At 37.1% G+C, this 12,577-nt stretch overlaps 1 protein-coding gene across 12 annotated transcripts in view; it reads left to right on the top strand.

Annotated features, from left to right (window-relative positions):
* RALGAPA1 (Ral GTPase activating protein catalytic subunit alpha 1) overlaps positions 1-12,577 on the top strand; it is a 131,784-nt gene that overhangs the window by 70,258 nt on the left and 48,949 nt on the right. For all 12 annotated transcript variants that reach the window (XM_051620629.1, XM_051620628.1, XM_051620627.1 and 9 more), the window contains 4 exons: positions 3,245-3,355; positions 4,335-4,403; positions 7,140-7,274; positions 8,015-8,198. In XM_051620629.1, coding sequence (XP_051476589.1) covers positions 3,245-3,355; positions 4,335-4,403; positions 7,140-7,274; positions 8,015-8,198 — 499 coding nt within the window. The remainder of the gene's footprint in view (positions 1-3,244; positions 3,356-4,334; positions 4,404-7,139; positions 7,275-8,014; positions 8,199-12,577) is intronic.

Here is a 12,577-nt window from a genome sequence, read left to right as displayed (position 1 = left end):
GGAGCATGTTGACTTTTCTCCTGTTCTAAGCAGTGGCATACATTCATAATGGAGTTTAATGATGAAATGAAAAGGCAGTAAATGTATCATGGGAGATAGAAACTAGTTCTAATTTGTTACCTAAGCAATCTCCTGCCTTCCAAGATTTGAACTCCCACAATTGATTGTTTTCTTATTTTCAGGAGAAATTAATGGATAGAGAGTTACAGTCCCAGTCAACTTACTGATAAGTACAATTGAGCAAATAACATTGAATAGAAAGGTTAGCAACAATTATATACCTGTTTCTGAAATACAGCAGCATATTTAGAACTGCAGTCACACAGCTCTCTTGAGTATAACTAGCACTTCTCCCAGCCGTGTGGTGATACAGCTGTGTCTGTGTTAACCTTTGCTGAAGCCTGAGCACAGAAGATCCTAACCAGCCATCCAGACCTCTGCATCTCATGACTGTATTATTCACTTCTCAAAAATGCTGCAAATACATCACAACATTGTGTTGTAAAGCCTTAGTTGAACAAGTGCTGAATATAGGTTATTCTCAAGGATGAACAAGATTAAACTACTCATGTAAGATCCAGAAATCAATGGACCCTTGCAAACATGAAAAGTATAAAAAAACTGCACTTCTGAGAAAAACTCTGAGAGTTAGGTACCAGGCAGTGTGCCTGGTCCATTGAAAGCTTTTTATTTTGCCCCCACTGAGTAACTTCTTAAACATTATGTCCATTATTATTCTATGAAGTACCATATAAAAGTAATGAATTCTTATACTTTATAACACATGGTATTTTCCAGAGGTAGAGCACGGTGGGTGAAATGTTTGTAGCATCACACAGCTGCCTTCATGCCACATCTGAAGGCTCTTGGAAAAGAAGTCAGAACAAAGCAGCTGACTTGGAAAGGGTGAATTGTTTTGATATCCAGCATAAATTCAGTATTGCTGCTTGAGTTAAGGAAAGTATCTTTTTAACAAAAAAATACAAATAAAGAAAATGCTTCCTGTTTTTAAGTAGTGAAGGGCTGTTTATTTCAGGACTCTGAAAAGTCTCCAGGCCTTTTTCTCAGGTAATTTTTTTCTTAAATTCAGTCATCTGGATACTCCATATTAAGCTGCTCTGGTTTGTCCAGCCCTGCTGTCCTCTCCAATGACTTTGGGGTTTTCCTGCAGGCATATAAGGGTGTTTCCAGAAATCTGGATTTTATCTCAAGTTCTGCAATCAAATTTTTATGCTTTCAGTTTTGTTTAATTTTTTTGGTTGTTACTCAAACTTGAATATTAGAATCTGTACCCTGTTTACTGTGGCTTTTACAGTGTGCCTTCACAGCATGGAGGAAGGCTGTGTACTGAGGGGTAAAAAATAATGGTGTTTTTGTCATAAGCTCTGTGAAGACTTGCAGATGTAAGATGTATACTATGTTTTCGTTAAAAGTGAACAGTAACATGAAACTATGTCCACTGGGAAACAGGCAAAGTCAGAAAAAGGATTAACTACGCCATGTACTCTGGTTTCTGTCCCTGTGTCTGATTTATAAGAGCCATCCATAGTCTTTCTTTATGCTTACCAAGATACCATAAACAAAAAAACATTATTAGTTAACACTTAATACTCTTGCTTATGCGTGTACCTTTTATTTCCAAAACCTTAAATATAAAAAATTACGGCTTTGCTTTTATCATGAGTTGGCCCAGAACAAAGTTTTCTTCCAGGGTGTTGTCCATATTTACACTTTTGCCATTTAAGAATTTTATTCTGAAATGCTTAATTTTCTGCACATTTCGTTGCCCAGGCATTTCAGCTTTCATAAAGTTTTGGGTTTGGTTTTTGGGGTTTTTTTTTCTTTGTTTGTTTGTTTTTTAAGGTTTGTGAGACATACTCTTCCCTGAAAGGTTAATAGAACTGGACTGATTAGGAAAATAGTCTAAGAAGCCAAAAAAATAATTCTAAGTGGTTTTGCAACATAATTACCCTTTGCTAAGTTCAGAGGTAGATGCTTAGCTACCTAGCAGTGCACACGTGTGACAATTGCACTGTTAAGTCAAGTGAGATGAAACCATGAACTGTGTAAACTACTTTTTAATTCTTTTAATAGTGCAGGAATTCTGATATCACTTACCTTCACTGGAGAAATAGAATATTTCATTATTAAAGCATTAATTACTTAATTCTTTTCTGAGTGCTTTGAGATTCTTCATTAATACAGTTTGGAATGGTTGTTTTCAGTAAAGGTAGAATGTACATTTGAATAAGAGTGTATTTTAAATCTTTTTCTTGGGGCTATTGCATGTAGCTTTTTCTTTGATGTAGTTTGTGCTGTCGTCTGAAGTCTGTAGTTTTGCTGTGCTAATAACCATTTTGCTTGGATTTGTAGAATTTTCATATTCTACGTGAAAAAAATTCACTTGTAATATTTACTTTGTTGCTTGGTGCACATCTTAGTGTTTTAAAGCAAGTGCAATGAAGGAAGAAGCCTCAGGTACATGTCCTGTGCATTAACAATTTAGGGAAACATATCCTTGTCTCTTCATTTCTTTGTTTTCCTTCTTAGGAGTGTAGGGCAGTGCGTGCATCATCTGCTGAGCCTGAGGACTAATTGTACAAATGCAGTCACTTAGACGTTTTAGTATCTGTTGAAGGCAGGCTCCAATGCAACAATGTTCTCCTGCCTTTAAAAGGTAACAGATAAAAGGGGAACTGGGCCAGAAGTTGAGGTGCGTTCATTTCCATTCAACCTAGCGCTCTGTACCCAGCAGTCACTACAAACCAGCAGCGTTAGTCTCACTATAAATATAGTGTCTTGCTTTTTGAATACATGGCTGTCCACCTGCCTTGATTCTCAAAAAAAACCCCTCTGATTTCAGAATTGGATCCTTGGCTTTTTGCAGTAATGCATTTAGCATTAATAATCATTAAGGTAACAAGAATTTTTTTTTTCCTGGTTTCAGGATACTGTACTAACCAATAGGAAGTTAGTTTGGAGACTCCTCTCCCCTTTCCATTATTGCGTGCAACTCCCTGATTGTCTGTCCCAAGCTTTTGATGTCAGCTGCTAATATTTGGTTATTATCATAAAATAATTCCTTTTAAATTTTGAAAAATGTAATTCTGTTCCCCCGATGAATAGATACGTAAGGAACTATGTATATAAAACCATCACTGAAATTCCTGACCACCTTACCACCTATTGTACCTTTATGTGAAATCACATAGTCATTGTTACTGTACTGTGTTCTCTTTTGTAGTTTCCAAATAAAACAGTTGCCCAAGTTGCCTGCAGTATGCTGAACATGCTGATACATTATGTACATAGACTTCAAGTGTATCAAACTGATTCACCTTTAAGAATTATTCAAGTAAGTAATTTTAACAAAATTGACATTTTTATTCTTTTAAATGCAACAGTAAAATGTATTTTCCTGAAGTTGAAATACCAGAATATTGACAAGTATGTTTCACAAAATGCTAATTATTATTAGCATAATCTTACAGAAATTAACAGTAGGGATTCATATCACGCTTATTTCCTGACTCCAATATTAACAAGTAAAATGGCTTATTTTTTCTCAGATACAGTTATGTCAGTATTTACATGAGAATGTTGCTGATAAAGTTCCAATTTCTTGTTTAATATTCAGTATCTTCAAATCTGTTTAAGTTTAGTGAGATTACTTCCACCATATGGATCTGCAATTGTAGTTTGCATATTTGTAGGCAGAACACTTTGCTTTCAAGTATTACAGTATAAAGCAAAAATAATTATTTTGAATACACTTTAAATAACAAGGAAGTAGACTGTGGCCTCTGTGAGTGAACCACAGAGAAAAGACAGAGGTCTCCCAGGTAACTGGAAAGAGCATTGTGTGGAAGCTTCTTAAGAGGTACAGCGAGCATTTCTCTGCTTCTCTTCAGTCATGCTGTTGATGAAGTAGAGGCAGTGTGTTTATACATTCTAGTAGCTCTAAGAAATAATGGAGCTCAAATAGCCACATGCACAACCCCACATCGGGCTCCTTCCTGCACCCTACAAGTGTGTTGAATCAAGTTCTTTTCCTGCCCTGAATATTTGGAATAGCTGTGTAATTTCTTTGTCCATAATGTACCTACATTGGTCAAGCAGAAAATATTCCTTCAATATCTTCTGTGAAATTAAATTCAAAGGATTTTCTTTAAAAAAAAAAAAAAAAAAGTGGCAAGGAATGCTGTAATTTGTCTCAAAATAAATTTAATACTGTTTAATCATGAATCTATTATCATGTCACATTTACAAGCTTAAAAATGTATGTTAAATATTGAAATTGTACTTTTAAAGAAACTATGCTATATTTTTTCCAGATTCTGATAGCAACTATTACCCATCTGCTACCCAGTACAGAAGCTTCCTCTTATGAACAGGACAAAAGGGTAATTTCTTTTTAATGTGTCAATTTAATTGCAAAGGTGTGACATAGCAAGGTTACAGTAAATAAGCTGTGCCTTAAAGTAGGGATTCAGCAGCTTAAGTATAATACAGTATAGTCTTCTCAGAACTCTGGCAAAATTTTTTTTACAAGTGCATTTCTGACGCTTTTGTAGGAAAATATGCATTGAAAATTAATTGAGATTGATGGCTTTCAATAATTAGAAAGTCTTTTTCCTTACCCATAGAGAACTTACAAGTACGGAAGGTAGTGTAGCTTTTTCAAACTTGTCTTACAGTGAAAATACATTCTTAACTATTTATGAGATTATGATTTTTGGCACTTTCTATTGTAAGTGCCTTCTTGAGCATGTTAGCCTGTAATCTGCAGGTTGATTTGTCATCACTAAAAAGGGTTGTTATCATCCTTCAAAACTGTTGTTATCTTTTCCTATTTTCAGTGGACCTCAGTCCTTACAGTAGTACTTTCTAACTCCTGAAAGCTGTATCTCTGAATTATTTGGATTTGCCCCAGGACTGTGGGACACAGGGGTTGGTTGAGCTTGGGCACTTTGGTCCAGGTCACCAATGGCAGTGCTGTTGTACCCATTGCCACCCATTCCTGTGGGAGCTGGCGTTCATGGCAGGCTCATTTTGGCCTCCGGTGTTCGTCTCTGTTTGCAAGGAGGCACTGGCTGTTGTTGACCACAGCCGTATGCCAGGCTAGCCACCTTGCCACTTGAGATGTTTCCCATAAATTAGTGTTTCCCCGTGAACTAATGCTGATCATTGTACATCAGATATGCTATCAAAAATTGGCTTACCTAGTTTGAGGCCTGTGACTAGTGGAGTCCCTCAGGGGTTGGTACTGGGACCGGTGTTGTTCAACATCTTCATCAACGACCTGGATGAGGGCACAGAATGTACCCTCAGCAAGTTTGCTGATGACACCAAGCTGGGAGGAGTGGCTGACACACCAGAAGGCTGTGCTGCCATTCAGAGAGACTTAGACAGGCTGGAGACTTGGGCGGGGAAAAACCTGATGAAGTTTAACAAGAGCAAGTGTAGAGTTTTGCATTTGGGGAAGAAAAACGCCATGCACCAGTACAGGTTGGGGGCTGACCTGCTGGAGAGCAGTGTAGGTGAAAGGGACCTGGGGGTCCTGGTAGACAGGAGGATGACCGTGAGCCAGCAATGTGCCCTTGTGGCTAAGAAGGCCAATGGCATCCTGGGGTGTATTAGAAAGGGTGTGGTTAGTAGGTCAAGAGAGGTTCTCCTCCCCCTCTATTCTGCATTGGTGAGGCCACATCTGGAATATTGTGTCCAGTTCTGGGCCCCTCAGTTCAAGAAGGACAGGGAAGTGCTTGAAAGAGTCCAGCGCAGAGCCACAAGGATGATTAAGGGAGTGGAACATCTCCCTTATGAGGAAAGGCTGAGGGAGCTGGGTCTCTTTAGTTTGGAGAAAAGGAGACTGAGGGGGGACCTCATCAATGTTTACAAATATGTAAAGGGTGAGGGTCAAGACGATGGAGTTAAGCTTTTTTCGGTGATGACCAGTGATAGGACAAGGAGTAATGGATACAAGTTGGAGCATAGGAGGTTTAAGATGAATATCAGGAAAAATTTTTTTACTGTAAGAGTGACAGAGCACTGGAACAGGCTGCCCAGAGAGGTTGTGGAGTCTCCTTCGCTGGAGACATTCAAAACCCGCCTGGACGCCTTCCTGTGTGATGTACTCTAGGTGACCCTGCTCTGGCAGGGGGGTTGGACTAGATGATCTTTCGAGGTCCCTTCCAACCCCTAGGATTCTATGATTCTATGATTCTATGACAAACTTAAACCTAATTAGTTTGTTAAAAACTGGTTTAATATAAAAAGTAGTCGGAGTCCTTCATCATTAGGTTTAAGGTGGTTCCTCTGAGACACAAACTTGTAATGTATTATGTGAAATGAGTATGATGTCTATATGTATCATTTATTAGTAAATTAGTTAAGTGGATTTTATTTGAAAGACTTTTATTTAGTTTGGGAAATATTTTTGAGAATCTTGCAGCTATTTGTCTGAATGGTTTCCTTTTCCACAGCTAAGTTTTAAAAATTAAAAATAATTATTTGAAGCTAGTAAATTGTTAATAATTTGTTGTGTATGTGTCTCTTAATCTAATTTTTAATCTACACTCTTTAAAAACATCTCCTAAAGGGAGCGGTTCTTTTGCTGGCTGAGTAGTTTACAGAAAGCGGTTGGACTTCTTTCAGGTGGTACCTGATGCTGAGTAACATTATTGACATGTTGTGAAGGAAATCCAATGTTATTTTTAAAGCATGAAATGCAGCTGAAATATTTCCATTTTGTGTAGGTTTTGATTTATTTTACAGTGAGATTTGTCTGCCGAATAGTGCATCAGCCTTCATTTGTACCTGTGTAATCTGTCGTTTTAAAAACAGCACTCTACAAATCAGTTTTGAAAAATCATGGGTATCCTCTTAAGCACAGTAGCTGCTCACAGACTTACCAGGATAAGAAACTGTTGTGTGGATGGTCTTTGTTAAATATCTCAGTAGCCAAAGTTTTTACTGATGCCATAGGTTTTGAAGATACAAGGGCTTTTACGCAAATGTGACTTGCTGTTCCGCTGACTCTGCTGAATTGAGAAAAGAAAGTAAAACAAGTTAGTACAATACAGTGATAAATGTAGCAGGTGCTGGTTTAATAGATTTGTAATTGAAAGTGTTTGTTCCAGTTGGTGGTTTCTTTACTTCTGTGCTTATTGGATTGGATAATGGCCTTGCCGTTGAAGACCTTGCTGCAGCCTCTTCACACTGCAGGAGCAGAAAATGATAAGACTGAAAGATCTGTTCTTAATTGTATATATAAGGTACCTGTTCCTTTACTTGCTAAGTGGGAATTTCTGTGTATGGATATTGTGTCAGTTCTCAGAACTTTTCTGTAAGCCGACCTCCATTCTACTCTACTGCTGAAATGTGGAGTGCTGTCCTTGTTTTTGTACGTTTTACTGTAACTGCTTGATCTTTGGTATATTTGGAATAGTTATTTCGTTTTTGTCATGTTTAACCAAGTTGCTTTTTGTATATAATACCAGTAGCAGACACTTGTGTTGGAGAAAAGCAGCTATACATTTAACACAGAAAAGGAAGTAGCTTTTTTTATACCAAGCCATTTTATTTAGCAATAAGCAAAGTAAAAAGCACTAAGGTATAATTGCTGTCTGTAGGGACACAGAACAAAGAGAGGCTGGTTGGGTTTTTTTGCAAATGCAGGGGATTAAAATGTCCAGCAGCTTAGACCTAGCATACGTAATTAAAGAAGATAGGAGATCTAAAAATAAAGGTAGCTTAGTGATTTGTTGTAAGTTTTGTTTCTTATTTCTTTGTTGTTAAATTCCACTTCAGCGTGGACACTTTTTTAACAATTTTCTTTGCAGATCATGATTTGTTTCTGTAAACATTAAGCATCTAAAATTTTCCAACATTTTTTCCTGCCTACTTGGTTCTAAGAAATCAATTAAAAATGTTAATAAAAATAAACTTAATTTCTTAGAAAACTTTCAAGTAGAATTGCATTAGTTAATGTCATGAAATTCTGATTCTGTTTTAGGTTCTTCATGGATGTGTCTATGGGTCTCAGTGTTTTAGCAACCCTAAATATTTTCCTCTAAGCCTTTCTGATTTGGCATGTATGGATTACGATCCTTTTATGCATTTAGAAAGCTTGAAGGAACCAGAACCACTGCATTCTCCAGACTCGGAGAGGTCTTCTAAACTTCAACCAGTCACTGAAGGTTTGTCAAATTACCTAAATATCTTTTTTTTCAAAAAGATTTTATCTTGGTTTCCAGTATTGAAATGTTTGTCTAAAGCATAAGTTTTAAATTATACCCAGACAAGAGGTAAGAACCGTTAGTATGGAATGAGCTAACATAATTTTGAGCAATTACTGTTCAATTAACTGAAATAAGCATCGTTTAAACAACATGAAGATCAATTTGATATGGATTTTTCTGTGCTCCATATATCAGCAAAAAGTGTTAAGTACTGCAACATGGATAAATGTTGCTTTTCATTTTACTTTCAGTAAGTTAATTGTTTTTTCTTAATTTTTCTCCCTTTTGTAAGAATATTTTCATTTTTTTTTCCTGTCTGAGCTTGCATTATTGAAAGCTTTCTGTGAATTTTTTTAGCATATCATAATTTGTTGTTGATCTGTTTATACTGTTTAAAATCAGGGAGTTATCTAAAAAGACATAAATTTTCTCTCATCTGCTTAGAACCTTAAGAGACCTGGGAATTACGGTTTTCTTCAGAAGTCAAAAATTAAAATTAAAAAAAAATGAAGAAACTAAGCAACAGGGGAGTAGCATATACTATGCAGTGTATCTAGTAAATATCAAATGGCTACACTGGGAAGAAAAATGAAAAATATGAGATAAATACTGATACCAGAAATTCTGTGTAGTGCTATTCTCCCTCCATATTAAGTTGTTCCATTTAGGCTTCCTTAAAGGTATTAAGAACCAGATAAATGCAGAAGCTCTTTGTAGCAGCTGTGTGCTAACAGCAGGTGATTTTGTGGTCTGTAGTGACTACGTGCTGTTTTTTATGTAGAGAAAATGGCTAATCATTGTGCCCTTGTCTAAGGCATGCTTCATCATCCTCAAGTACTTTTTTGGCCAAAGAATTCTAAACATAGAGCTGTCCCCTAATAAGCTCAGTATTGGATTGAACAAGTCTGATTTGAGAACTATTGGCAGGAGGAACTGTAATTATTAAATTTACTGAAGAATGAAGCAAGGTACTATAGTTGGCTTTTTGTCAAATGACTGTGGTCTTATTAGTAAAAAGTAATCATCTGCTGGGTCAGAATGAAAGAGGCTTCGAAGGATTCATTCTGTCCTAATTACGGTCTCACCTATACATATTATGTAAAGCTAATATTTAAAGCATTTGCCAAAATTAACTTCCACTGCATGTTCTATTACAGTGTAGTGAATTGTAGTAGCTTTTTATGCCTGGCATCTTTTGTATTCTGTAATAATCTGTAATTATGGGTTAGCAGCAAATGCTGTGTGGCTTGTTTAATCTGACAATCTGAAAAGACAACCCTGAATAGATTTCTCTTTAAATGAATGTAGTTGCATAAAGCCTTAGCATCGATATCTTCATTTTGCATTTCCGTACGTGATCTGTTATTTTATGATTTCTTGTTAAATTTCTAAATGAAAGTAATTTCAGAGGCTCCTTTTATCTCTTCAGATGAATTAAGGAAGCGCCATATGTTTTTAAAGTTTAAGGGCTCTGGAATTGTAAGTCAGATCGTGAAATTTAATTGGCAATGCAACCCTGGTCTTGCAACCTTGGCTCTTCAAATCCACATTGCCAAGCAGAGAAAAAAAATGGCAGTGCTTAACCGATCACACAGCAGCTGTTCTCTGTGGCATTGTTGAAGGAGTGAGAGGAGTAAAGTTAGTGGATAACAACCAGTCTGGGACTTGATCAAGACAGGAGTCAATTAGTGCAAGCTAGCAGCAGAGCAGAATGCTGGTGAGTCAACCTTTTTTTTAGTAGAATAAAAGTGCTATCATGCTTAATTTTTTGAAGATGGAAATGGTCAGGACAGCAGTTGTAGGGAAACCAGGAAGTTATGCAGACAGAGTGGGAATTGCTAGACTCTTTCCTTGGGTCACAGCAAAGCTGAAAGTACTGAAATGCCAGAATTCTGAGGACAGAGTGCTTTTGATCAGTTTGATACCTGTGATGGACATGCCTTGGTATGCCTCCCATTGTGTTAGGTCAGATCCATCACAAGTTTTGTGGACACTTTTCCACAGTATGATGTGGTTTGAGACCGTGAAGATATGTGACTTTCAGTGATACAGCTGTGTGGTGCGGACAGGACCTATTGAGAGGCTGGAGTAAGTCCTCAGGTTTACGTCAGAGCTGGTAAATCCTCTGGAAACAGGTAATGTCAGGAGACATTTTTTTGAGGCATTGGAGCAGCCTGCCCAGGAATGTGGCACAGGCACTGTCCTTGGAGGTGTTCAAAAACCAGGCAGATGTGGTGCTTCAGGAGATGGTTTAGGGTAGACGGTTGGACTTGATGATCTTGAAGGTCTTTTCCAACCTTCATGATTCTGTGAGAGGACTATTCCCCTCTCTATTTCAGTAGCATTCCAAGTGCTGTCTCTCACAAGGAATCTTATAACTAGGATTATACCTGAATTTGACTTTGTCTTCTGTTCTGTAAAGGTTTCAGGTAAAGTGATAGATTGCAGTGTAAGGTACACAAAGAATAGTTTTGAAATTAAATGTCAAATATATTAAACTATTATATTTAAACCAGAATGAACTTTTAGCAGCTGACAATCAAGTTGTCAGTCGGAAGCTTTTCTTGCATCAGCAGCACTTGGAGTCAGCAGGTCTGTGGTGCTTTCATGCATCTAAGGAAGCACAGGACTCATCTCTGTGAAGGCTGATGAACTGATCCGCCTAGCTAGGACTGACAACAGCTTCTTCTAGCTACAGTACAGGTGTACAAGTGCTGCCTGTGCTAATTAACCACACCTAACTAGCCTGAGTTCAGTGTCACACTGACAGAGGTATGATTTCTCTAGGGATAGTGTAGCCTTCTAGCCCTTCACCATATAGTTTATATGTGCAAAAGCTGACTTGGACTGCATTGTGGCGTGATCTATGTACCTGCTTCTGATCTTTTACCTGTCATTGCAGGACCATGAACATATATGAGGGAGAATTAAAATGGAAACTCTCCTTAAAAGCTTGTTTGTTGTTGATATTGAATTATTAAAATATTGAGGAAAAAGTAAAATTAAGTTTTTCATGACCCTTGTGTTGACAGGGAAACTGGTTACATGAAAATACATTGCAGTAAACAAAAAGTACTATACATCTTCCAATGTTAATAGCAATATCAGACTATTGAGTATATAGTCATAAGGAAATAATATTTTAGGGGATTTTTTTTTTTTGCAATTACAGGTAAAAACAGTTTGAAATCTGTTCTTCATAGCTCACAAATCTGTTAGAGATGGTTGTGATTGGAAGATGGCAGTTGCATTGCATAGATACAGTGATCCATCAATCATCGATTGTCATATTTCTGCAGGCATACTTGAAGCTCTTTTGCATAGAATGATCATTTTTCCTAATACATTCAATTTCTTCAGGAAAGGTTTCCCCCATCTGATCTTTGGTCTTAGCTTTTATTTAAAAATTTGAAATATAAAGTACTTTTCTTCTTTAGTGTTTGCCTTTTTTCTAAAAGGAGACCAAAAGTACACTTTTTAAGAAACACTTTTTACATAGTACATCCAGACTAGCACAGTTTGTGTTTTGTGAGCGAAATTACAGAAATTCTCTGTAGCTGCATGTCTGCACCTGAAGCTTTAGATTAGAAAGGAGTAAGACTTCCTTAAGCTAATGTAAAATACAGGTAGATAAGCTAAACTGAACGCTCTTGGGCTCCTTCTAAACATAATGGAGAAAGAGAAGAGTTTCCAGAGTGATTCATCCAATTTCTCCAATTTGGGTTTATAAATAAGATGAATCAGTCTGTAAAGATGCATCATTCTTTAGTCAGCTAAAAGGGTGAGGAGAGTTAAATTCCACCCTCAGTCATAATTTTTTCCTTCTACTACGTGACTGTTGATGTTTAGAAGCTGCTCAGCTAAAGTTAAATTCAGGAGTTAACAACATACCTTGAGGAAATTCAGGAATCCTCCATTCATGCCACTGATACAAATTAATGGTGATGGACCTTCAGCCTTTCTGCAGAGGTGATTTCAGAGTTTGAGAAAAATAACCAGTATAACCTGCTTCTAGCAAATTGCCAAGTGATCATGTATACATATAAATTATATTGCCCAAGCAAAAGACTGTATGGCTGTAAAGAGAGCAGAGAGGAGTTCACTTAGGAAGCCAGCTGAACTGATTTAATGTGTAGGGGTATGGCTTAGTTTGTAGAATTTGTGGAAAAGCTGTGATGGCTTGTATTGTGTATTTTGATCTGCCCTCCAGAAACAAAGAACGTGGTTTAGATATTCATTTTATGAATTCTAATATATTGAATGTCCAGTTGTTCCTGATGGAGGAGATGTGCCTCTGGGAACAGATTACTAATATGTATCCTTTTAGATGTGAATTT

Source organism: Apus apus, chromosome 5 (assembly GCF_020740795.1).
Source record: "Apus apus isolate bApuApu2 chromosome 5, bApuApu2.pri.cur, whole genome shotgun sequence".
Taxonomy (NCBI): domain Eukaryota; kingdom Metazoa; phylum Chordata; class Aves; order Apodiformes; family Apodidae; genus Apus; species Apus apus.
The sequence above is the reverse complement of the archived record's forward strand: the minus strand, read 5'-3'. Positions and strand labels throughout refer to the sequence as shown.